The sequence below is a fragment of the Paramisgurnus dabryanus genome, chromosome 21 (genome assembly GCF_030506205.2).
Source record: "Paramisgurnus dabryanus chromosome 21, PD_genome_1.1, whole genome shotgun sequence".
Classification (NCBI taxonomy): Eukaryota; Metazoa; Chordata; class Actinopteri; order Cypriniformes; family Cobitidae; genus Paramisgurnus; species Paramisgurnus dabryanus.
The window spans coordinates 3,421,176-3,447,949 of NC_133357.1; the positions used below are offsets into that span (position 1 = coordinate 3,421,176).

The window sequence follows — 26,774 nt, forward strand, 5'->3', positions numbered from 1 at the left end:
AAACGTCTGTTCGGACTGAAATCTATAATTTGTTGAACATTTTTTGGTCCTACGCCTTTCACAGATGACATACATTTTTACAAATACATTTAAACAACTTAACACAGTGATTGCTATCAGAATGTGAGGAGACTTTTAACCAGCATAGCTTAAAATGTTTCAGGATCAAATCTGTTACCCTACCTTTAAATGACCATCAAAATGCATTTGTTCCAAAAATAGAACCCAAGCTTAGTTTTCATTTTTTGCTTAAGTTGAGTAATATGAGAGCCAAACGATAAAACATCATCAACAATGATGCCAAGGTATTTGTACTCTTTAACTAATTCAATCATTGAACCTTGTAGAGTCTGAAGAGAGATCAAATTACCTTTGAGTTTTTTTGATCCCGAGAATAACATATATTTAGAACATACTATTCAGAACAAGCTTTAAATTGGAAAGCCGTGAATGAATGACATCAAAAGATAACTGAAGTTTACACAGAGCTTGCTGCCCAGAAAAAGCACTACAATACATGACAGTGTCTTCTGCATAAAAATGGAGGTTAACATCTTATCTTTCATAATAGTGAATAAAAGGGGCCCCAACACGGATCCTTGGGGAACACCTTTAGCAGTCACCAATGAACCAGATAGACAACTTTCAATTTGTACACAATAAGTTCTTCCACTTTAATCATTTTTAAACCTGGAAATGATATAACTTGATAAACCAACACACTTTTCAATCTATGCAACAGTATGTCATGGTCCACCATGTCAAAAGCCTTAGATAAATCAATAAAAAGAGAGGCACAGAAATTACCATTATCAATTGATCATTTAAACTTTCAAAACAGATGTTGTAATACTGTTTTTTGGGGAATCCAGATAGAATTATAGACAACACAGCTGTTCAACTAATAAAACTTCTAAAACTTAGTAGAGGCGGGGAGTAATTAGCATATTCATAGAGCCATGTATATTAAATGAGGCAAGCGTGTAGAGTTCCATTCATGATGTTTTAAAGCATGAAGAAATTACTGTGACAGGTAAAAATGTTACATTTGCTATTATGATGCTCAAATATGAGTTTTAACCTATAGAATTCTTGACTACAGGGAGACTTTAAGGGGAAGGGAATTCATAAGTACATTTTTTTCTGAATGATGAATGAATGCGCTACTACTGCAGGAAATAAAAGTCCCTCTAAAACGGCCTTGTTAAGGCAATTTTGGCCAGTTGCCTGGTAACTAGTCATATTGTCTCCTGTTTTTCTCACCTCAGTATTGTTAAGAGTACAAGGAAGGAAACAATGTCAAACTTTCATAAGCTTCATTTCCACTGGTTCCTGTGGTCCCTTCTAGGAACTCCTAGATCTTTGTAATAAAAGCTTACCCATACACCAGTGTTTGTACAAAGATATTGTTTTGTATAATAAAAATACTTTTGTTTGCTAACATGAATGTCTACACTCAATCGAAACATCTATGCTGTTTAAATGCCTTGGAGCATATTGTAATGGATAAGTGATAACACTACAACAAACATTTCTTTTAAAATGTTTCTTTTACAATTAAAGGGGTACGCTGTAGAAAATAGTCAAAATATGTACCCCAGCTTGGGTCAGTACCCTTTAAAAACATTCTTATACTGTATAAGGCAGTGGTTCTCAAACTGGGGTCCAGGGCCCCCAGGGGGGCCGCGAGATGGTGCCAGGGGGGCCCCAGTTTTATGACATTTTTATAAAATACATTAGTTTATCATGAATTCTGTGAAATTAAACCTAAAAAAAAATAAGGCAGCACTACTTTGTATAATTTAAAGTTTTGTTTAATTAAAATGTAAAGTTTTAGAACAGTTTTTTGTCATAAATTTTCTTTGGGGGGGGTGCAAAGGTGTACTCTTTGAAAGGGTACAACCCCAGCATCAGCTGCATTACATATTTTGATAATTTTTTCTGACAGTGATTAGAATTGGGGTCATTGCAGTGAGGTCCAGAGCCTCTCGCATTTTCCAGAAGCCACAATTTTGCTGACAAACTCTTTCCTGTTCCACTGATGAAATGATGGAGCCTTAACAATGGGGAGCGTGTTGAAAAAACCCAGTCGTCTCGCAAACTGCTGACAAATTTTTGTACTACAAGGAGGAGCGGGAACATTAAGTTCAGAACAGAAGTTTATTCACCAACAGCCCAAAATCACAAAGCACAAATGTTTTTGTACGATTTGCTTTCAGCCATGTGACATTGGGTTTTCTAATAAAAATGCCCCGTATAGCTCAATTGTAGAGCGTTGTTTTCGCAGGGAAAAAGTTCATGGGTTTGAACACAGCCAGGGAACACGCATACTAATAAAAATATATGCCTTGTAAGTCCCTTTGGATCAAAGCATCTGCCAAATAATTAAATTGTAAAATCTTAGAAGTAAGATCACATTTGTTCAATCCCCACACACAAGCACAAAAGGTACGGTATGCAAAAGTTGTAACTGGGACAGCTTAGGACCTTTAAATTTTTAATTGTTCATTAATTATCATTGTTAGACATGCACTACGTGTTTTTGGAGTAGTTGTAAACTGACCATCGGAGATGTTGGGATTTGATGTATAGCTGGCTTCCTACTTCTCTCATACAGCCTGCCACTCACTTGCCCCTCAGTCACAAAAGCATTTCCTGCTATTGTCCTGCTGAGGATTGTGTTATTTCAGCATATCAGGCAAAATCTAGCGAAATGTTTTTGTTCATTTTTAGAGTTTCAGAGCTATTCTCCAAGGATTTTCAATTATATTGAATCAGTTTTGTCATCAGATTCTTTGAATTCGTTATTCCAAATAATTGCACTCCAATTTATTCCGTTATTCCAATAAACTGCACTTAAACTGTGGTGTTATAGAAAATACAGTTATGGAATTATATGACTTGTGTAAGAGAATACAGCTGCATGGCACTGGCAAGGTTCTGGGCAATAAATCATTTACAAAATTCCTCCTGCATGTTTGAATGTTCCGTTTTGAGCCAACAATAAGATTTACCATTGCACAGAATTGGCTCGATTGCTCTCCACAATCTGTGCAAAAGAATGCACTGAAACATAAACACCTGAGGGATTGTGCATAATCCACATTTAGTTATTACGCCACACCCTCATGCAAGCTCTTTAATTCCTTTTTGGCTCCACAGATTGTTTACATCAATACAAACAAAAAACAAACATTCTCTCCGATTATATTCACGATACCATCTGCAATCAAAAGATTCTTCAAAGTTTTCCTGTTGGATTCAACCCCCTCCTGTCCTGTGAGGATGTCCTGTGGACCTGATGATAGTGCAGACTGGGGTTTGAGAGAGAGAGAGAACTTAACTTGCCACACGAGCCGACGTTTGGCTAAAACCTGCACAGCGGTCCAGTAAAGCAAATCATTTGGTCTTTTTTCTCCAGGACGGTTCTCAGAGGGGTCAACCCCAAAAGTCTCATCTGCTTAAGACGTGCGAGGTGAGTACCCTTAACTTTTATTTGCATTTATCCCTAATATTTTTTCTCTTTCCTGATCTGAATTTTATGATTAGAATGAAATCTTTGTAGACAGTGATGAGGTTTAGGAAAAAATTATTTAAAAGTAAAGTGACTTCAAAAGCTTTCTCGGCAGTTAATGTGTGGGCATAGCACAAATGGCACAAATTAAATCTCTGCTAACCCATAGTTGGGTTAAATATGGACAAACCCAACTGTTGGATTATAAATGACCCTATGCTGGGTTGTTGTTACCTAACTATGGGTTAATACAACTCAGGATTTGAGTTGAAACATCCCCGAATTTGGGTTGAAATGAACCCAAATATTAAGTTTGTCTATATTTGACCCAACTACAAATTAAGATTTTTAAAGTGTAAAGTGTAATATACATTTTTCATATTTTCATATTTAGTGAATATGAATTCCAAATCACTCGAAATTTTTGGCGTGCTTTTTCGAAATTTAACTAAACATATTTAACAATACAATGTAGTGCTGTTGGTTAGTAACCTAATTTTTCGTTTCATCCAGGTTTCATTTATGATAAATTAATGTATTTTATTAAAATTCCATAAAACTGGGGGGTGGGGCACCATCTCGCACCCTCCAAATTGAGAACCACTGTCCTTATGTAAATGTTCTTTGATATGTTTGGTTAACATAATTTAGTATTATTCAAAGTGAGGAACATAATGTAAATGATCCAAAATAGGTAGTAATTTGAGAAGTTCTGCAATGCAAAAATGTATAAAGGGGAGAGCGGGGGGTGAAAGTATAATTTTTCTGAAAAACTTCATTTTTAAAGGTAATGTTTTAGACAGAGATATATTTTGCTGTGGTCAATAACTCACAAGTGTGGTCTATCAATACCAAGTGGAATTTTGTTAAAATGTAAAACGACTTCAGTATAATTTCACTTAAGCATAAGTAGTGAATTGTTACTTTTGACCCCACCCACAGGGACGAAAGTAACACACAAGTGAGTTAAAAGTAACACAACAAAACAAGATAGATTTTTGTGTTACACATGTTTTTATTAAATAAACTTCAGGATGTGTTAGAGTACTAAATAACCTGTAGATTGATCAGTACTTTAATACATGAAAGCAGAAACACAACGCATTAAAAGGAAAAATGACTGCTTTAGAAATTTTCTTACCATGGTCGAAAACGCGATATTTGTCAGCTCTGTCAAGGGTTGTGTGCCTAAGATGCTGTCTTATTTGGGATGCAAATGTTATCAGGGCTCGGAGAAAATCGTTTTGTTACTTTCGCCCCATGTTACTTTTGACCCCGTTCTCCCCTATAACACAAAACATACATTAACATTTGTAAACACTTATTCTTTATATTTCTTGCACATTCGAGAATAATAGTAAGCTCATCAAAAGTAGAGAATAACACAAATGTAACTTTAAGAATGATAAAAGCATGCAAAGTTAATCAAAACTACTGTATGTTATATTTTATCATCTTCGGTGTACCCTGAAGATGGTCTTTTGACCGAAAGCTTGGAAAGGTTATTAAATCCTGCTGCTAAAAGGATTTAAGTGTGCAGACGTTTTATTTTTATTGACTACTTTATTGTACTTTATTGCACCTTATTGATTGTGAGTGCGGTGTAACTCTTCTAATCATCTTCGGTGTAGTCACCCTTTGCCTAGAATCTGCAAATTCTTACTCATCGCATTTGATCAAGAATCTTCTTAAGATTTTACCCTAAAATGCATTTTAATCAGCATTGATTGAGTTCACATTTCTATTTTCATATTTTAGCCAATTTTCAATATTCGGTCTAGATCAGGGGGTCTCCAAAAACAGCTGAAGCAGCCTAGATGTAGGCCGAAACATGTTGGTGGTATTTTTAAGTTCGATTATGAACTAGCACCTTTATTAAAGCGGTTTTATAATTAAGAAGAGTGCCTTGGTTTCCTTTTGTTATTTTAGCTAATTAATGTGTTCAGGGTTGCTTGATAATTACAGACAGGTGTGTTGGAGCAGGGTTGGAACTGACATATGCAAGACATGTGGCTCACCAGAAGCAGGGTTGGAGACACGTCAAGATCATAAGTTTCACTTTTTTTAAATACAATTTTAGTTTTCTAATGAAAGGAATGAATATGTTTGGTCTATTAAAGTCAAACATTTAAACACACATTCAGACAAACGATTTTTACAGTTTTTCTCCGTTGCTTTGGAGCAGTTCTAGAATCATTCTTAAAATGTGCAAAATAATGCATGCATTTCTCTGAACAATTTGTACCAACTGCACAATATTGTGGATTTCCTGCAATAGCGTGTAACTTGTTCAAAATCCTTAATTCATTTCTGAATAGTACATTTTTACGTCAGTGAACATGTCAGTCCCATCAAAACTTCATGATGTGTAGGTTGAACCAAATGTTTAAAAAATGTATTTCTGATCTGAAAAATTCTCCAAAGCGACTGTAAGATCATTGGAAACATCTCAATAAGTTTCCAAATGTAAATGTAACCTTTTGAATGGTACTGTATTTGTGAAATATTTCTCTTAGGATGTTCAGAGAAGTACAAAGTCAAAGTTTTGGTGGCATTTTACAAGCTGCCATTATTAAAAAAATCACTTTTTTAGCTCTCATACAGTTTTACTCAAAAAAAAAATGCTAGCTTGTTTCAAACTCTGGTTGTGTCAAACCCAACCTTTGGGTTAAAAAGTTGGGTTTGGGTTTATACATATTTCACCCAATTATGGGCTGAAACAAACTTTTATAATGCCTCAACATAACATTTGTTCAACTTTTCTTTCTTTGCAGAACATGTCAGGTGATCTTCACAATTCATCGTTCGACTACAATGGCACACCATGGTACGTTTACGAATGCACCATCCACCTGAATGATGAAAACCGCCGGATCGCTCTATTCCTCCTCTATCTGGTGCTGTTTGTGATGGGGTTGGCCGAGAACAGCCTGGTGGTGTGGGTAAACTGGCGTCGAAGGCACTCGGCCAACGGCGTGCTGTTTTGTATCATCAACGTGAGCCTGTCTGACCTGATGGTGGTCTTCACCATGCCCTTCTTCATGATGGAGGTGACCTTAGACAAGGTTTGGCTGTGGGGTCATTTCCTTTGCAAGGTCACGCATCTTGTGTATGTCATCAACTTTTACAGCAGCTCCTTATTTCTGGCCTTCATGACCCTGGAGCGATACCTGTCCCTGACCCGGCCCAATGCGCCCGCCTGCTTCCCGCCACACCACAAACGCCGCTGGCTGCTCTTTGCCAGTATTTGGCTCCTGTCCCTCGTGCTGGCCTTGTTGGAAAACGTTCACATGGATCTGCTAGAATGGGATGAACCGGGCTGCTACATGATGCCCGAGAATAACCACACGGAATGGTATGCGTCAATTTCTATCCTTTGCTTGATTTTCCAGTTTCTGGGCCCGGGGTCCGTCATCATCACCTGCAATATACTGATTGCCCGAGCTGTCCGCACAGCCCCGGACGTCCAGAACAGACGGGATGTTTGGTTGGTGCACGTGTACTCGTTGGTGTTCGTGACTTGCTGGTTGCCGTACCACTTTGTGATGATCATGTTGACGGTGGACGATCTGCATCCTCACCTGTTCTCCTGCAACACGGTCGGGGTGTTGTACTTCTCATTTAGCGTGGTGAAATGCTTGTCGCTCTTTCATTGCCTTGCCAATCCAATCCTCTACAACTTTCTCAGCAAGAGCTTCCGCAATAACCTAATAAACGCCATGATGAGTCGTATCTCTTCAGCGCCTGCGAGTGCACCGGCTAACACAGTGGCTGACAACACGGGCACGACTGCTGTTAAAGACCGAAAGCTCAGTAACGCCAGCACAAGCCACTCGGACATTGGAGCTTAAGAGAGGGATTCAGAAGTAAGGTTTTTGCTGAACGATGAATGAATGCGCAACTACTGTATGAAAGAAAAGTCCTTCTAAAATGGCTGTGGTGATGTTTTTGGCCAGTTGCCTAGTGATATTTTCTCCTGTTTTTCTCACCTCAGTATTGTTAACAGTACAAGGAAGGAAACAATGTCAAACTTTCATAAGCTTCATTTCCACTGGTTCCTGTGGTCACTTCTAGGAACTCCCAGATCTTTGTAATAAAAGCTTTACCCACACACCAGTGTTTGTACAAAGACTATATTAAATGTTTTGTTTATCAAAAATACTTTCATTTGCTTACATGAATGTCTTTACACTCAATCGAAACATTTAATGCTGTTAAAATGCCTTGGAGCAAAGCAGTTTGTTTGTACATATTGTAAGTGATGTGGTAGAAAATTAATAACATTTGTTTAAAAAAAATATTTTAAAAAGTTCCCATAACTATTAAAGGGGTACACTGTGAAAAATGCTCAAAATATGTAACCCAGCTAGGCAGTACCCTTTAAAGAAAAGGCCTTTATGGCTATTAGGTACACAGGCATGTACAATGGCGAGGTCTAGATTTTTGTAATGAGTATACACTGTGATTTTTCCCTCTCACTCGTCCCAGAGCAACACCCCATAAGCACCACTACCACACTATTATAAGCAAGTAAAGACTTTAACAGCCAATCACATTTTCAGCTGGGGAAACTGAAGGTTTAGTGTTAATCAACATCTAACTCGTGGCCAAAATTCACTCAGAAGAATTTAATAAACTGTTTACAATCTCACACCATGGCTAACACGTGCATTGTGTAATACAGTACAGAGTAATTTAATGGTGTTAGGGGCTGGACACACCAAAACTTTTAAACGCGGCTGAAAACGCCTTGAGGATGCCAAATGCCAGCTGTTTTTCAGCTGAGTGCCAGCTTTCTTCAGCTGAGCACTTTGGTAGCTGTGATACTTCAGCTGCAAGCCGGTTGGTTGCTGTGGTAATGTCCCGCCCCTGCTCCACTGTGATTGGGCGGCCGTGTGAGAACTGACATTGACGAGCGGAGCTTTTCTCCCAAAGTTGAATCTCTTTCAACTCTAGACTCTCAGCGCCGAGCGCGGAAAAACCGTCGAGCACCGGTTTTCAGCGCGGAAAAAACCCGCTAGCTGCTGGCTTATTTGAAAAACGCCAAGCTTCCATTGGAAACAATTGAAAACATGCGCCGGCCGCGGGCGTAAAAGTTTTGGTGTACACAACCCCTTAGGGGCTGTGTACACCAAAACTTTTAAACGCGGCTGAAAACGCCTTGAGGACGCCAAATGCCAGCTGTTTTTCAGCTGAGTGCCAGCTTTCTTCAGCTGAGCGCTTTGATAGCTGTGATACTTCAGCTGCGAGCCGGTTGGTTGCTGTGGCAATGTCCCGCCCCTCCTCCACTGTGATTGGGCGGCTGTGTGAGAACTGACATTGACGAGCGGAGCTTTTCTCCCAAAGTTGAATCTCTTTCAACTCTCGACGCTCAGCGCCGAGCGCGGAAAAACCGCAGAGCGCCGGTTTCAGCGCGGAAAAAACCCGCTAGCTGCTGGCTTATTTGAAAAACGCCAAGCTTCCATTGGAAACAATTGAAAACATGCGCCGGCCGCGGGCGTAAAAGTTTTGGTGTACACAACCCCTTAGGGGCTGTGTACACCAAAACTTTTAAACGCGGCTGAAAACGCCTTGAGGACGCCAAATGCCAGCTGTTTTTCAGCTGAGTGCCAGCTTTCTTCAGCTGAGCGCTTTGATAGCTGTGATACTTCAGCTGCGAGCCGGTTGGTTGCTGTGGCAATGTCCCGCCCCTCCTCCACTGTGATTGGGCGGCTGTGTGAGAACTGACATTGACGAGCGGAGCTTTTCTCCCAAAGTTGAATCTCTTTCAACTCTCGACGCTCAGCGCCGAGCGCGGAAAAACCGCAGAGCGCCGGTTTCAGCGCGGAAAAAACCCGCTAGCTGCTGGCTTATTTGAAAAACGCCAAGCTTCCATTGGAAACAATTGAAAACATGCGCCGGCCGCGGGCGTAAAAGTTTTGGTGTACACAACCCCTTAGGGGTTGTGTACACCAAAACTTTTAAACGCGGCTGAAAACGCCTTGAGGACGCCGAATGCCAGCTGTTTTTCAGCTGAGTGCCAGCTTTCTTCAGCTGAGCGCTTTGATAGCTGTGATACTTCAGCTGCGAGCCGGTTGGTTGCTGTGGTAATGTCCCGCCCCTCCTCCACTGTGATTGGGCGGCCGTGTGAGAACTGACATTGACGAGCGGAGCTTTTCTCCCAAAGTTGAATCTCTTTCAACTTTCGACGCTCAGCGCCGAGCGCGGAAAAACCGCCGAGCGCCGGTTTTCAGCGCGGAAAAAACCCGCTTGCGGCTGGCTTATTTGAAAAACGCCGAGCTTCCATTGGAAACAATTGAAAACATGCGCCGACCACGGGCGTAAAAGTTTTGGTGTACACAACCCCTAAATGTTTTAATAAATACGCATTTATGATGACCATAAATTAACTCTAATTTTCACGGTCGTTGATATAAAAAGCATATTTTTAATACAAGCAGTGTCTAAGAATGAGAATAGGCTTTTATTTAACAATTATTACAAGACCATGTAGCCAAATATTAAACACCCAAACCAAGTGCAGATGATGATCATTAATTTGCGGATCTGAAATTAACATCAACGTAGACATGAATTACCTCACAGAAGTTTGATTCAAAACTTGAACGTATAAAACGAACACAGAAATAAAGTTTTAACACTGCGAAGCACAAGAAAACATGCTGAAAGAGGTACTGGCGGCAAGCTAGTGGATCATATGAAAAACCATCAGGACGTCAACATGGCCTTATTTTAGTACATTTGGATACTCACCTCAAGATGAAGTAATAAACTGGACTGATGATTTAAATGTTGTGTAGATAACTCTCCGGACTCTTCCAGCACTGCTCCACGTTCACTTCTCACACTGTGCGCAGGACCGATTCATTTGTCACTACGCAGACCGCTTGGTGATGTCAGAGTACCGCGAGAGCGATTCAAAGCAGACTTCTTCGTGTGATTTCTCAAATCGCTCTCGCGGTACTTTGATGTCATTCGCCTATCAGTTCTTGTGGCGCCAAACTAGTCTGCTCTCCAGTCACTCCCGCGCCGCAGCTGTGATTTCTCGTAGTTCGGCATGAAGTCAAAAACACACTAAATAAACAGCCTACTGTATATGAAGTTCAACCCGCCAAAGTGACGCATAGTAATGGTCAGTGCTTTAAATCTAAATGTATTAATGAAAGTGTGTCACAGAACGATGCTGTTGTTACCATAGACTGTAAAAAAATAGGTTGTTACGCATCCTCAGTGAGGATTCCTCACGCTTTTTAAAGTGAGTATATGGAAATATATTCCGTTGAGAACACCACTGGATATGTATACATTTGGCACCAAGTAAGTAGGCCTACCTCTCAGTTACTAATATAAACTTTTTAGCTGCAAATGTTATTACAATGCTAAAACAAGGTTACTGCTGTGTTCGCGATATATGCTAGTGGATGCTATGCTAGCGTTTGGGCTGAAGTTGTACCATTGACGTTACGTTTTGCAGGTCCATATTGAAAAAACACAAACTTACCACTCAGAACCATCCATTAACAATCTCCAAACAACTGATTATTCCTCAAATTCTGTATCTTCGTCTGATCCAGGCTCAAACATAAGCTCTCCCTGCTGAAAAAAAACAGCATAAAACCCAGCATGGGAATTATGCTGGTTTGATGCTGGTTTAGCTGTTGGTCACAAGCATACCAGCACCAAAACACAACATATGCTGGTCTTGCTGGTATGACCAGCATGGGATGCTGGTGCTAATGCTGGTTTGTTGCTGGTTTAGCTGATGCTAATGCTGGTGCAGACCAATTTTTAACAAACAGCCAATTAAAGCAGAGCTCAACATTATTATTCATGACCCTTTCAAATAAGGTAAAACAGACCATTTCATTCTGGGGGCAAATTCTAGGATTGTAATGGACATGTAAAACCATCTCTGGATATTTTTTGCACTTAATAAAGCCATCTATGTTGATATCAGAAAATAATTAAAAGACTTAAAACTCTCTTAAAGTTTAGAGTACCACTTTTAATCAGAACACAAGTACAGCTGTGATAAAAGAGAAAAGACGTTTGACAGTGATGCCAAAATGTATAAATCACATAAATAAGTAATATAAGGCAACTATTTCATATTGAAAAGAAATGTGCTATGAAAATGACATTCATCTCATATTCAACATGAATCAAGATCTCATATTTAGCAGTCACAACATCAGTCCTCATTTTTCGAAACGTAACTAGTTATGATTGACAGATGAAGTTGATTCAATCGGTTTATAAGGCCATGTTTTGTTCATTCTTTATTATTCTGAGCTGCATGAGAAATAAGGCTTCAAATGCCCACAGCAAATAAAACTGTGGCTTGATCAATTACATCTGTTATGGATGCATCCATTTATTTGTCAAATAGATTTTTATAGTGAACACAAAATGATTAAAAAGACATTAAAATGGTAAGTTTTTCCATTACACTGTAAGAACGATTTGTTGGTTCAACTTAAAAAAGTAAGTTACCTGTTTGCCTTAAAAAGTTCATTCAACTTAAAAATATTAGTAATATGTAAAATATGTTTTTAAGATTTTTGTTTTTTAACTTAAAATATAAAGGCAACCAGGTAACTTAAAGGAACACGCTGACTTTTTGGGACTTTAGCTTTTTCACCGTACTCTCCAGAGTTAGATACGTACCTTTTTCATCTCCGTGCATGCTGTAACTCTGTATGACACACCCACCGCTAGCCTAGCGTAGCACAAAGACTGGAAGTAAATGGCGCCAGCTAGCATACTGCTCCCAATAAGTGACAAAAAAAAAACGCCAATATCCACCCAAGAAGCAGCCTTCTGAAAATATAGTTTCCAGTATGTATCTGGTTAAAAGATGGCTGTGTCTCATGACCTTGTTATTTGTACACAATGTGACTATACAAATCACAACATATAAATAGGAAAATGTTGCAGTTATTTTGTCACTTATTTAAAGCAGTATGCTAGCTGGAGCCATGTACTTCCAGTCTTTGTGCTAAGCTAGGCTAGCGGTGGGTGCTTCAGACAGAGGTATGGGACGCAAAGAGATGAAAAAGGTATGTATGGACTTTGGGCGATACAGTGAATAAGCTAAAATCCCAAAAAGTTGGCATGCTCCTTTAAAAAAAAGTAAGTTAAACCAACTTATTTTTTACAGTGAGCATCTTTCAGGTGTGTAAAGTTGCTTGGAAATTGGCACAGAACAAGTTTTCAAAACATAATCTTGCCTAAAACACTGCTGCTTTAAAACAAATACTTGTATGTCCCAAATCAACAGGTTAGGGACAGTCGTATGAACTGACTGATATATTAGCACCTCAGTCAAAATCCTCTCTCCAACTGGGGAACAAACAATACAAACAAAATGTACTGCTTCTCATAAACCAGTTACTATTTCTAACATAATCTATGTCAGGTGATACACAATGCTACTATAAAAATATTGCCTATTCTGTAAAAGAAAAGTACCTTTATTTAAAAACAGGAAATGTTTATACCCTTGACTTATTGACTTATCTGACAAGTCCCGGTTAAATCTCAACTCGCACTTGCTCTGAATAAGAGAAAGGTTGTGCTTTTTTAGAGAAACCAAAGACTTTTAGCTTATCGTGTGTGTCAGAACGGCAGGAAGAGTTTTTAGAGGTAACACAGATCTCGTTTGCCATCTAGTGGATAGATAACAACACTACATTTTTAAAATAACCTTTTCCATTAAATTTGGTCTTTCGGTACACAATGCCACATAAACAAACAATCAATCACATTAAACACTTAAGTTACATTCTAAGTCTACAGTCACTTCTTCTGAACAACATCAGCAAGGAAATTTGGGTGCACAGTGTAGCGGAGCGTTCGGAGGGCGTCTGTTCAGGCGTCCATATTCGGGACAGGTTCTTTAGAGTGGTCATTATACATAAAGGTCTCCTCTATGTTGAAATCGGGTGGTAGCTGGTCTTTGTGGACCTCCATGTGCGAGGAGACCATCTTGAGCGTGGAAAAGAACAGGCCGCAGACGGTACAGCGGTACATGAGGGCACCCGAGTGTGTCTTTAGGTGGCAGATCATGGTGGATCGGCCGCGGAAAAAGCGCAGGCATACTTTACACTGATAGGGTTTCTCACCCGTGTGGATGCGGAGGTGGTAGGTGAACTCGCCCGAGTGTGCAAAGTGCTTACCGCAATACCTGCAGCGGTACCATTTCTGCCTGAGGCCCGCACCACTGGAAACGTTGCCGTTTGTGAACTGAACCATTTTGTCCTGAACGCCGAAACCCATGTTCACACTGAAACTTGCATTTGCGGTTTTACCCGAGCCGCCGGCCTCCAAAGGCGAGGAAGATGATGAGGAATACTCCATGAGCTGGTCTGCCTTGCGCTTGGTCGGCCACGTCTGGCCCTGAAGCTCACCCGAATGTGCGGTGAGATGGTAATGGAAAGCGTTTTCTGAGCGAAAGGTCTGCGGACACAGGAAGCAGCGCAGCTCGCCTTGGCTTTCCCCGCTGGTCTCCGGACTGCTGGCGTCCGGTTTCGCAGAAGACTCTTCCTCGGCGTGTAGGGCCACGTGGCGATCTAGCAGCGAACTCTCCAGGAAGGGGCTGCTACATTGTGGACAGGTGTAAATAGGAAAGAGGTGCGTTAAAGTGTGCCACAAAAGGGCGCATCGAGAGGATTGGGACAGCTGACATACTCCACAGCGTAGTGTCCTTAGGCAAACGTGACTCTGAACGTGCTCCCGGACAGCCTGAAAAACAGAAAACACTAGGTTAAGACTCAGCGTAGGTAATACAAAACAAAAACAACAACCAAGAAATTATGCCACAAACCTTAAAATCATTAGCAGTGGCTTTAGCACAAACAGCACATTGCAGTTCCCCTCCTTGTCTCTGTGAGGCGCCGCTCAGTTGTTCAGGATTTTGAGGGCTGCATTTGACCGCAGACAGACGTCTGTGGTGAATCAGCATGGCTTCGCTCTGAAACTGCTGCTCACAGACATCGCACGAGAACAGAAGGATACCCACGTGTGTGAGGGCATGAGTGACAGCAGCCCCGCGCTCGGAGAAGGAGGCTCCACACACCTGACATGAACCTGTTTCGGAGAGGTGCGTCTCGGCGTGAGTCCGAATGATGCCATTTTCGGCAGGGAGTAGCATTCCACAAGCTTTGCATGGCTGCGATGGAGCCAGCTGGCCTAAAGAGCCATGTTCGCCGTTCTCAATACACATCAGGTCTTCGTCATCCTCTTCCTCCACGATGAAGTGCTCCTCTTCATCGCTCAGCTCAATGATGTCTTCTGAAAGTGCTCTCCATTGATCCCCAGACTCGGTTTGATCCTCCTCAAGGTGGTGCCTCTTCCTGGCATCATCTTCGTCAAAGAAACTCGCATCTTTGACTTCTACTCCGCCTGCGACGGACCCCAGCTGCAAACTGTCCAGAGGGTCACTGGAGGACGACGAAGGGGCGCATGTTTCTCCTCCGAGCTGGGCTGAGGAGTCAGGAACGGAGCAGGTTTCTGGAAGAGACCCAAATGTTGATTTGCTACCATTAACCACAAGGTGGTCCACCGAGATGTTTCCTCCACCATCTCCTTCTTCGTCCCGCTCAGTCTTAAGCTGGAGAGTGAGACCAGGAAGAGCGTCTGTGGTACGGTTACTATCCGAGGGGCTCGGTTTGTTGGTCTCCAGCTGGCTGTATCCCAGATGCACATGCAGGTGCTCATTTTTAGGAGACTGGGAAAGCGAAACAGTAGCCGAGTGTGTGCGGTTTATTCTAAAATTCCTGCCTTGAGGAACCGGAGATGGTGTGACAGGTGTAGGAGCGGCCGGAGATGACAGTGAGGAACAAGATGCTGCGGAGGATGAGCAGACTGACGTAGCCATGGTGGCGGCGGACATCATTTCGCTCTCCACGTCTCCATCTCCCACCTGGTCTCCAGAACTGGAGCTCTGCAGGTCAGGAAAAGTGGCATGGCAAGCGCTCACCAGCTCCTTCACTCCCAGCCGTTCCGCCAGTTCGTACAACACACGGACATCTATAAGGTCTGTGAAAATTTCACCGGTGTAGATGAAAGTCAATACCTTCTCGAAATTGGTGGCTGAGACAAAGTCCAAAGAGAAGTTGGCGGGGAAGCTACCGTTTCGGGAACCTCTGGAAAAGAGGCTATTAAAGTGTGTGCACGCACACGCCAGCACCGCTCGATGAGCGGGGAACGAACGACCTCCGACCTGGATGACCACATCGCACAGGAGACGAGACAGACGACAGCGGTTGAGCTCGGAGAGGAGACGGGCCGCATGGCCTGAGCCCTGCAGCCTGATCCTCATGCCTGCTGATTGTGAAGAAAGCCAGGAATTCGACTGAAATTCAAAAGAAAGAAGGCGAATGACATTTTGTGTACGTAATTGTGAACATACAGTATATATTGAATATTATATATTTAAAGTGGGAGAGAATATACTAAGAGAGAAAGAGAGAAATACATTGTACTGAATATACTGAGAGGAAAAAATACACTGAAAAAAATTATTCATTCAATTTAAAATTTTGTGGTTACAATCAATTTAATTAAGCTACATTTAAACAAAAGTTTGTTGTTTTGTTTTTCTAATTTTGTTTTTGTTTAAATGTAGCTTAAAAAATTTGATTGCAACCACTTACCTTAAAAAATTGAGTAAATTGAATGAAGAGAGAATGTATTGTATATAGTGAATGTTGAAATAAATTGTATGTATTGAATATTGTATAGTATGATCAGTTAACAGAATTAGTGGTTTTTATATTGTCACTTATAGTATAGAAAACAAATTTTTACCTAAATTAGTCAAAAGGGATTTATTGCATTTTGGAACATAACTCTTCATATATATAAAAAATATAGTGCAATAAAGAGAGTGTCCTGTATATACCTAATATTGAAAATATTGTTTGTGTGTAGATGTTGAACATATATTGTGATTATATTGTGTGTATATATATTGAATATACTGAGAGATAAATATAATTATTATTAAGAGTGACTATACTAAGAAACAAATACAGTTGTATTTACTGAATATTAAATATATTGTATACATTTAGAGAGAGAGAGAGAGAATATATACATTATATTTATTGAATACTTTGAAATACTACTTAATATCCATATATAGATATTCTGAATAAATGATACCAAGCTGTGTGACCCCAAATTTTAAGTTTATGCAGCATGTAAAATAATTATGCAAAATAAAAAACGGGTAACCTAACAAAGACAACACACAACCACAATTGCTTATATTAACATTTCTGACATTTCCTTTAAAATCCCTGCACGACACAATATGCTAAATGCTTTATGGTTTGTTTACATTTTTCCACCTTTAGCATTAGCTAACTGTTTGTCATTGCATTCTACTAGCGCGTCTGGCTAACTAGCACATTAGCATAATCTTAAGCGAAAAACAATAAATTACTCATAGCGTCTCCACAATAGTGCACATAAACCGCCTACTGCATAAACGTTAGATGTAAATAGTGTCTTACTCATAGAGTTTTGTTGGTTTTGGACAGATAAGGATGGATAAATAGCATCGAACCCTGTTACCTCAGTCTGCCGTTCATATTCCTACACACGGGCTGTGTTACATCACTACTGAGGTGCCATCCTAGACAGCATTTTGTACGTCATGAACGTGTGTCGTTTTGTTGAAAATTTTAGAAGCTTTAAGATCTTTTTTGTGTTAATAGAAGCATGACAGTGTCAGGAGGATCACCCATTACCTTAATTACCGATTACTTTAAATGCTGTCTAGGTAGGCATCACACTAGGTTTTGAGACACAGCCAGTGTGTCAAACTCAAACCGTAAGAGAGCGCCTCCCATAGATTTAATATTAGTAGTACTGTAAAATTCAGTACTAATCCAAATTCCCTCAGGCTGATTTATAACAAATCAAGATGGTTAAACACACTCAGTTAATTTTTTTATTTTATGTTTGGCGTGAATAATCGAACATTTAGAGGCATAATGCATGAACATGTGCATTCAGGTTTCATAAATCATGGGAATGTAATTAATTATGTTGGCTTGAAAAAGCCAACATACTGTTCTTCATCTTAATCTTATTATTATTATGTTGGCTTGAAAAAGCCAACATACTGTTCTTCATCTTAATCTTATTATTATGTTGGCTTGAAAAAGCCAACATACTGTTCTTCATCTTAATCTTATTATGTTGGCTTGACAAAGCCAACATACTGTTGTTGTATCTAAACTTATTATTATTATGTTGGCTTGACAAAGCCAACATACTGTTGTTGTATCTAAACTTATTATTATTATTATTCTTATGCTCCCCCACTTTTTCTGACTGTAACTCCTCCTAGAGCTTTCAAGCTACACCCACAAAACTTTACAAAACTTTTAAGACTGGTCCGTAGATTTATGCTATGACTTTTCTAACTGATGGGACCTTCCGAATTCCTAAACGGGGGGCTCAAACACCCCAAAATTTCCATTGACTTAACATTGAGACAAACTTTGACGAGTCATAGCTGCGAGTGAGAAACTTGTAGAAACTTGTGGGTTACCACATTTAAGGAGGCTGACAGGCTCTGTAAGAACATACATCACAATGGGGTGTAAGCTGTACCCCTGGGGTGTAAGAGGCCCCCAAAATTTCCCATTGACTTATAATGGGGCAGGAAACATGCCCATATAAAGGAATAAAAGCGTCCCAGATGGAATATCTTCACTTTAGAGTGTCATAGAGACATGGGGGTTGGACCGTTTTACTTGTGGCTTGAAGGTTGATCATTATGGGATGCCATTTTTCTCCCTAGCAACCAAACTTAGTACCCTAGCAACGGAATAAACAAAGCCTTATTTCTCAGCTTCAGAACATCTTAGAGACACGGGGGTTGGACCGTTTTACTTGTGGCTTGAAGGTTGATCATTATGGGATGCCATTTTTCTCCCTAGCAACCAAACTTAGTACCCTAGCAACGGAATAAACAAAGCCTTATTTCTCAGCTTCAGAACATCTTAGAGACACGGGGGTTGGACCGTTTTACTTGTGGCTTGAAGGTTGATCATTATGGGATGCCATTTTTCTCCCTAGCAACCAAACTTAGTACCCTAGCAACGGAATAAACAAAGCCTTATTTCTCAGCTTCAGAACATCTTAGAGACACGGGGGTTGGACCGTTTTACTTGTGGCTTGAAGGTTGATCATTATGGGATGCCATTTTTCTCCCTAGCAACCAAACTTAGTACCCTAGCAACGGAATAAACAAAGCCTTATTTCTCAGCTTCAGAACATCTTAGAGACACGGGGGTTGGACCGTTTTACTTGTGGCTTGAAGGTTGATCATTATGGGATGCCATTTTTCTCCCTAGCAACCAAACTTAGTACCCTAGCAACGGAATAAACAAAGCCTTATTTCTCAGCTTCAGAACATCTTAGAGACACGGGGGTTGGACCGTTTTACTTGTGGCTTGAAGGTTGATCATTATGGGATGCCATTTTTCTCCCTAGCAACCAAACTTAGTACCCTAGCAACGGAATAAACAAAGCCTTATTTCTCAGCTTCAGAACATCTTAGAGACACGGGGGTTGGACCGTTTTACTTGTGGCTTGAAGGTTGATCATTATGGGATGCCATTTTTCTCCCTAGCAACCAAACTTAGTACCCTAGCAACGGAATAAACAAAGCCTTATTTCTCAGCTTCAGAACATGTTAGAGACACGGGGGTTGGACCGTTTTACTTGTGGCTTGAAGGTTGATTATTATGGGATGCCAATTTCCTCCCTAGCAACCAAACTTAGTACCCTAGCAACGGAATAAACAAAGCCTTATATCTCCGCTTCAGAACATCATAGAGACACGGGGGGTTGGACCGTTTTACTTGTGGCTTTAAGTGTGATCATTATGGGATGCCATTTTTCTCCCTAGCAACCAAACTTAGTACCCTAGCAACGGAATAAACAAAGCCTTATATCTCCGCTTCAGAACATCATAGAGACACGGGGGTTGGACCGTTTTACTTGTGGCTTGAAGGTTGATCATTATGGGATGCCAATTTTCTCCCTAGCAACCAAACTTAGTACCCTAGCAACGGAATAAACAAAGCCTTATCTCTCCGCTTTAGAACATCATAGAGACACGGGGGTTGGACTGTTTTACTTGGGGCTTGAAGGTTGATCATTATGGGATGCCAATTTTCTCCCTAGCAACCAAACTTAGTACCCTAGCAACGGAATAAACAAAGCCTTATATCTCCGCTTCAGAACATCATAGAGACACGGGGGTTGGACCGTTTTACTTGTGGCTTGAAGGTTGATCATTATGGGATGCCATTTTTCTTCCTAGCAACCAAACTTAGTACCCTAGCAACAGAATAAACAAAGCCTTATTTCTCCGCTTCAGAACATCTTAGAGACACGGGGGTTGGACCGTTTTACTTGTGGCTTGAAGGTTGATCATTATGGGATGCCAATTTCCTCCCTAGCAACCAAACTTAGTACCCTAGCAACGGAATAAACAAAGCCTTATATCTCAGCATCAGAACATTGTAGAGACACGGGGGTTGGACCGTTTTACTTGTGGCTTGAAGGTTGATCATTATGGGATGCCAATTTTCTCCCTAGCAACCAAACTTAGTACCCTAGCAACGGAATAAACAAAGCCTTATATCTCCGCTTCAGAACATCATAGAGACACGGGGGTTGGACCGTTTTACTTGTGGCTTGAAGGTTGATCATTATGGGATGCCAATTTTCTCCCTAGCAACCAAACTAAGTACCCTAGCAACGGAATAAACAAAGCCTTATATCTCCGCTTCAGAACATCATAGAGACACGGGGGTTGGACCGTTTTACTTGTGGCTTGAAGGTTGATCATTATGGGATGCCATTTTTCTCCCTAGCAACCAAACTTAGTACCCTAGCAACGGAATAAACAAAGCCTTATTTCTCCGCTTCAGAACATCTTAGAGACACGGGGGTTGGACCGTTTTACTTGTGGCTTTAAGTGTGATCATTATGGGATGCAATTTTTCTCCCTAGCAACCAAACTTAGTACCCTAGCAACGGAATAAACAAAGCCTTATATCTCCGCTTCAGAACATCATAGAGACACGGGGGTTGGACCGTTTTACTTGTGGCTTGAAGGTTGATCATTATGGGATGCCAATTTTCTCCCTAGCAACCAAACTTAGTACCCTAGCAACGGAATAAACAAAGCCTTATATCTCCGCTTCAGAACATCATGGAGACACGGGGGTTGGACCGTTTTACTTGTGGCTTGAAGGTTGATCATTATGGGATGCCAATTTTCTCCCTAGCAACCAAACTTAGTACCCTAGCAACGGAATAAATGTTAGCTTCATTCTAGCTTCATGCTAATCATGTTAGCTTCATGCTAGCTTCATGCTAATCATGCTAACATCATGCTAGCTTCATGCTAATCATGTTAGCTTCATGTTAGCTTCATGCTAATCATGTTAGCTTCATGCTAGCTTCATACTGATCATGCTAACATCATGCTAGCTTCATGCTAATCATGCTAGCTTCATGCTAATCATGCTAACTTCATGCTAATCATGCTAACAGCCAGATAGCCTACTAAAATAAACTTCTGTCAAACCATTTTAAATGTTCAGGCTACGCTTTTTCAAGCCAACATAAAGTTTGTCCTCAAACTTTAATATCTAGTTATTATTCTTATGCTCCCCCACTTTTTCTGACTGTAACTCCTCCTAGAGCTTTCAAGCTACACCCACAAAACTTTACAAAACTTTTAAGACTGGTCCGTAGATTTATGCTATGACTTTTCTAACTGATGGGACCTTCCGAATTCCTAAACGGGGGGCTCAAACACCCCAAAATTTCCATTGACTTAACATTGAGACAAACTTTGACGAGTCATAGCTGCGAGTGAGAAACTTGTAGAAACTTGTGGGTTACCACATTTAAGGAGGCTGACAGGCTCTGTAAGAACATACATCACAATGGGGTGTAAGCTGTACCCCTGGGGTGTAAGAGGCCCCCAAAATTTCCCATTGACTTATAATGGGGCAGGAAACATGCCCATATAAAGGAATAAAAGCGTCCCAGATGGAATATCTTCACTTTAGAGTGTCATAGAGACATGGGGGTTGGACCGTTTTACTTGTGGCTTGAAGGTTGATCATTATGGGATGCCATTTTTCTCCCTAGCAACCAAACTTAGTACCCTAGCAACGGAATAAACAAAGCCTTATTTCTCAGCTTCAGAACATCTTAGAGACACGGGGGTTGGACCGTTTTACTTGTGGCTTGAAGGTTGATCATTATGGGATGCCATTTTTCTCCCTAGCAACCAAACTTAGTACCCTAGCAACGGAATAAACAAAGCCTTATTTCTCAGCTTCAGAACATCTTAGAGACACGGGGGTTGGACCGTTTTACTTGTGGCTTGAAGGTTGATCATTATGGGATGCCATTTTTCTCCCTAGCAACCAAACTTAGTACCCTAGCAACGGAATAAACAAAGCCTTATTTCTCAGCTTCAGAACATCTTAGAGACACGGGGGTTGGACCGTTTTACTTGTGGCTTGAAGGTTGATCATTATGGGATGCCATTTTTCTCCCTAGCAACCAAACTTAGTACCCTAGCAACGGAATAAACAAAGCCTTATTTCTCAGCTTCAGAACATCTTAGAGACACGGGGGTTGGACCGTTTTACTTGTGGCTTGAAGGTTGATCATTATGGGATGCCATTTTTCTCCCTAGCAACCAAACTTAGTACCCTAGCAACGGAATAAACAAAGCCTTATTTCTCAGCTTCAGAACATCTTAGAGACACGGGGGTTGGACCGTTTTACTTGTGGCTTGAAGGTTGATCATTATGGGATGCCATTTTTCTCCCTAGCAACCAAACTTAGTACCCTAGCAACGGAATAAACAAAGCCTTATTTCTCAGCTTCAGAACATGTTAGAGACACGGGGGTTGGACCGTTTTACTTGTGGCTTGAAGGTTGATTATTATGGGATGCCAATTTCCTCCCTAGCAACCAAACTTAGTACCCTAGCAACGGAATAAACAAAGCCTTATATCTCCGCTTCAGAACATCATAGAGACACGGGGGGTTGGACCGTTTTACTTGTGGCTTTAAGTGTGATCATTATGGGATGCCATTTTTCTCCCTAGCAACCAAACTTAGTACCCTAGCAACGGAATAAACAAAGCCTTATATCTCCGCTTCAGAACATCATAGAGACACGGGGGTTGGACCGTTTTACTTGTGGCTTGAAGGTTGATCATTATGGGATGCCAATTTTCTCCCTAGCAACCAAACTTAGTACCCTAGCAACGGAATAAACAAAGCCTTATCTCTCCGCTTTAGAACATCATAGAGACACGGGGGTTGGACTGTTTTACTTGGGGCTTGAAGGTTGATCATTATGGGATGCCAATTTTCTCCCTAGCAACCAAACTTAGTACCCTAGCAACGGAATAAACAAAGCCTTATATCTCCGCTTCAGAACATCATAGAGACACGGGGGTTGGACCGTTTTACTTGTGGCTTGAAGGTTGATCATTATGGGATGCCATTTTTCTTCCTAGCAACCAAACTTAGTACCCTAGCAACAGAATAAACAAAGCCTTATTTCTCCGCTTCAGAACATCTTAGAGACACGGGGGTTGGACCGTTTTACTTGTGGCTTGAAGGTTGATCATTATGGGATGCCAATTTCCTCCCTAGCAACCAAACTTAGTACCCTAGCAACGGAATAAACAAAGCCTTATATCTCAGCATCAGAACATTGTAGAGACACGGGGGTTGGACCGTTTTACTTGTGGCTTGAAGGTTGATCATTATGGGATGCCAATTTTCTCCCTAGCAACCAAACTTAGTACCCTAGCAACGGAATAAACAAAGCCTTATATCTCCGCTTCAGAACATCATAGAGACACGGGGGTTGGACCGTTTTACTTGTGGCTTGAAGGTTGATCATTATGGGATGCCAATTTTCTCCCTAGCAACCAAACTAAGTACCCTAGCAACGGAATAAACAAAGCCTTATATCTCCGCTTCAGAACATCATAGAGACACGGGGGTTGGACCGTTTTACTTGTGGCTTGAAGGTTGATCATTATGGGATGCCATTTTTCTCCCTAGCAACCAAACTTAGTACCCTAGCAACGGAATAAACAAAGCCTTATTTCTCCGCTTCAGAACATCTTAGAGACACGGGGGTTGGACCGTTTTACTTGTGGCTTTAAGTGTGATCATTATGGGATGCAATTTTTCTCCCTAGCAACCAAACTTAGTACCCTAGCAACGGAATAAACAAAGCCTTATATCTCCGCTTCAGAACATCATAGAGACACGGGGGTTGGACCGTTTTACTTGTGGCTTGAAGGTTGATCATTATGGGATGCCAATTTTCTCCCTAGCAACCAAACTTAGTACCCTAGCAACGGAATAAACAAAGCCTTATATCTCCGCTTCAGAACATCATGGAGACACGGGGGTTGGACCGTTTTACTTGTGGCTTGAAGGTTGATCATTATGGGATGCCAATTTTCTCCCTAGCAACCAAACTTAGTACCCTAGCAACGGAATAAATGTTAGCTTCATTCTAGCTTCATGCTAATCATGTTAGCTTCATGCTAGCTTCATGCTAATCATGCTAACATCATGCTAGCTTCATGCTAATCATGTTAGCTTCATGTTAGCTTCATGCTAATCATGTTAGCTTCATGCTAGCTTCATACTGATCATGCTAACATCATGCTAGCTTCATGCTAATCATGCTAGCTTCATGCTAATCATGCTAACTTCATGCTAATCATGCTAACAGCCAGATAGCCTACTAAAATAAACTTCTGTCAAACCATTTTAAATGTTCAGGCTACGCTTTTTCAAGCCAACATAAAGTTTGTCCTCAAACTTTAATATCTAGTTATTATTATTATTCTTCTTCTGATCCCTACTTTTTCTGACTGTAACTCCTCCTAGAGCTTTCAAGCTACACCCACAAAACTTTACAAAACTTTTAAGACTGGTCCGTAGATTTATGCTATGACTTTTCTAACTGATGGGACCTTCCGAATTCCTAAACGGGGGGCTCAAACACCCCAAAATTTCCATTGACTTAACATTGAGACAAACTTTGACGAGTCATAGCTGCGAGTGAGAAACTTGTAGAAACTTGTGGGTTACCACATTTAAGGAGGCTGACAGGCTCTGTAAGAACATACATCACAATGGGGTGTAAGCTGTACCCCTGGGGTGTAAGAGGCCCCCAAAATTTCCCATTGACTTATAATGGGGCAGGAAACATGCCCATATAAAGGAATAAAAGCATCCCAGATGGAATATCTTCACTTTAGAGTGTCGTAGAGACATGGGGGTTGGACCGTTTTACTTGTGGCTTGAAGGTTGATCATTATGGGATGCCAATTTTCTCCCTAGCAACCAAACTTGGTACCCTAGCAACGGAATAAACAAAGCCTTATATCTCAGCATCAGAACATCATAGAGACACGGGGGTTGGACCGTTTTACTTGTGGCTTGAAGGTTGATCATTATGGGATGCCAATTTTCTCCCTAGCAACCAAACTTAGTACCCTAGCAACGGAATAAACAAAGCCTTATATCTCAGCATCAGAACATCATAGAGACACGGGGGTTGGACCGTTTTACTTGTGGCTTGAAGGTTGATCATTATGGGATGCCAATTTTCTCCCTAGCAACCAAACTTAGTACCCTAGCAACGGAATAAACAAAGCCTTATATCTCAGCATCAGAACATCATAGAGACACGGGGGTTGGACCGTTTTACTTGTGGCTTTAAGTGTGATCATTATGGGATGCCATTTTTCTCCCTAGCAACCAAACTTAGTACCCTAGCAACGGAATAAACAAAGCCTTATTTCTCCGCTTCAGAACATCATAGAGACACAGGGGTTGGACCGTTTTACTTGTGGCTTGAAGGTTGATCATTATGGGATGCCAATTTTCTCCCTAGCAACCAAACTTAGTACCCTAGCAACGGAATAAACAAAGCCTTATATCTCAGCATCAGAACATCATAGAGACACGGGGGTTGGACCGTTTTACTTGTGGCTTGAAGGTTGATCATTATGGGATGCCAATTTTCTCCCTAGCAACCAAACTTAGTACCCTAGCAACGGAATAAACAAAGCCTTATATCTCAGCATCAGAACACCATAGAGACACGGGGGTTGGACCGTTTTACTTGTGGCTTTAAGTGTGATCATTATGGGATGCCATTTTTCTCCCTAGCAACCAAACTTAGTACCCTAGCAACGGAATAAACAAAGCCTTATATCTCCGCTTCAGAACATCATAGAGACACGGGGGTTGGACCGTTTTACTTGTGGCTTGAAGGTTGATCATTATGGGATGCCAATTTTCTCCCTAGCAACCAAACTTAGTACCCTAGCAACGGAATAAACAAAGCCTTATATCTCCGCTTCAGAACATCATAGAGACACGGGGGTTGGACCGTTTTACTTGTGGCTTGAAGGTTGATCATTATGGGATGCCAATTTTCTCCCTAGCAACCAAACTTAGTACCCTAGCAACGGAATAAACAAAGCCTTATATCTCCGCTTCAGAACATCATAGAGACACGGGGGTTGGACCGTTTTACTTGTGGCTTGAAGTTTGATCATTATGGGATGCCAATTTTCTCCCTAGCAACCAAACTTAGTACCCTAGCAACGGAATAAACAAAGCCTTATATCTTCGCTTCAGAACATCATAGAGACACGGGGGTTGGACCGTTTTACTTGTGGATTGAAGGTTGATCATTATGGGATGCCAATTTTCTCCCTAGCAACCAAACTTAGTACCCTAGCAACGGAATAAACAAAGCCTTATATCTCCGCTTCAGAACATCATAGAGACATGGGGGTTGGACCGTTTTACTTGTGGCTTGAAGGTTGATCATTATGGGATGCCAATTTTCTCCCTAGCAACCAAACTTAGTACCCTAGCAACGGAATAAACAAAGCCTTTTATCTCCGCTTCAGAACATCTTAGAGACACGGGGGTTTGACCGTTTTACTTGTGGCTTGAAGGTTGATCATTATGGGATGCCAATTTTCTCCCTAGCAACCAAACTTAGTACCCTAGCAACGGAATAAACAAAGCCTTATATCTCCGCTTCAGAACATCATAGAGACACGGGGGTTGGACCGTTTTACTTGTGGCTTGAAGGTTGATCATTATGGGATGCCAATTTTCTCCCTAGCAACCAAACTTA

General features: G+C 41.1%; 2 protein-coding genes across 3 annotated transcripts; one reads left to right on the plus strand and one right to left on the minus strand.

The window, feature by feature from the left end:
• The first annotated feature begins 3,305 nt into the window (after positions 1-3,305).
• Positions 3,306-7,675, plus strand: LOC135775238 (G-protein coupled receptor 182-like). The gene is made up of 2 exons (XM_065285301.2): positions 3,306-3,475; positions 6,289-7,675. The coding sequence occupies exon 2, from the start codon at positions 6,292-6,294 to the stop codon at positions 7,363-7,365; it is 1,074 nt and encodes a 357-aa protein (XP_065141373.1). The 5' UTR covers positions 3,306-3,475; positions 6,289-6,291; the 3' UTR covers positions 7,366-7,675.
• A 3,823-nt stretch (positions 7,676-11,498) lies between these two features.
• zbtb39 (zinc finger and BTB domain containing 39) lies at positions 11,499-17,248 on the minus strand. 2 transcript variants are annotated; one of them, XM_065285300.2, is made up of 3 exons: positions 17,096-17,248; positions 14,340-15,869; positions 11,499-14,257 (listed from the first exon to the last, which is right to left on the minus strand). In XM_065285300.2, exons 2-3 carry the CDS (start codon positions 15,834-15,836, stop codon positions 13,385-13,387), a joined length of 2,370 nt encoding a protein of 789 aa, XP_065141372.1. In that variant the 5' UTR covers positions 15,837-15,869; positions 17,096-17,248; the 3' UTR covers positions 11,499-13,384. The 2 variants fall into 2 exon arrangements, with proteins under 2 accessions (XP_065141372.1, XP_065141370.1); XM_065285298.2 differs by having other exon boundaries at positions 17,035-17,208.
• Positions 17,249-26,774: the final 9,526 nt, after the last annotated feature.

Bases quoted from the DNA above. Each gene is read 5' to 3' on its own strand.
- zbtb39 (XM_065285300.2), bottom strand. From the start codon at position 15,836: ATGAGGATCAGGCTGCAGGGCTCAGGCCATGCGGCCCGTCTCCTCTCC. The intron at 14,258-14,339 runs GTTTGTGGCATA...TCTGTTTTTCAG, and splicing joins CCACTGCTAATGATTTTAAG to GCTGTCCGGGAGCACGTTCA.
- LOC135775238 (XM_065285301.2), top strand. From the start codon at position 6,292: ATGTCAGGTGATCTTCACAATTCATCGTTCGACTACAATGGCACACCA.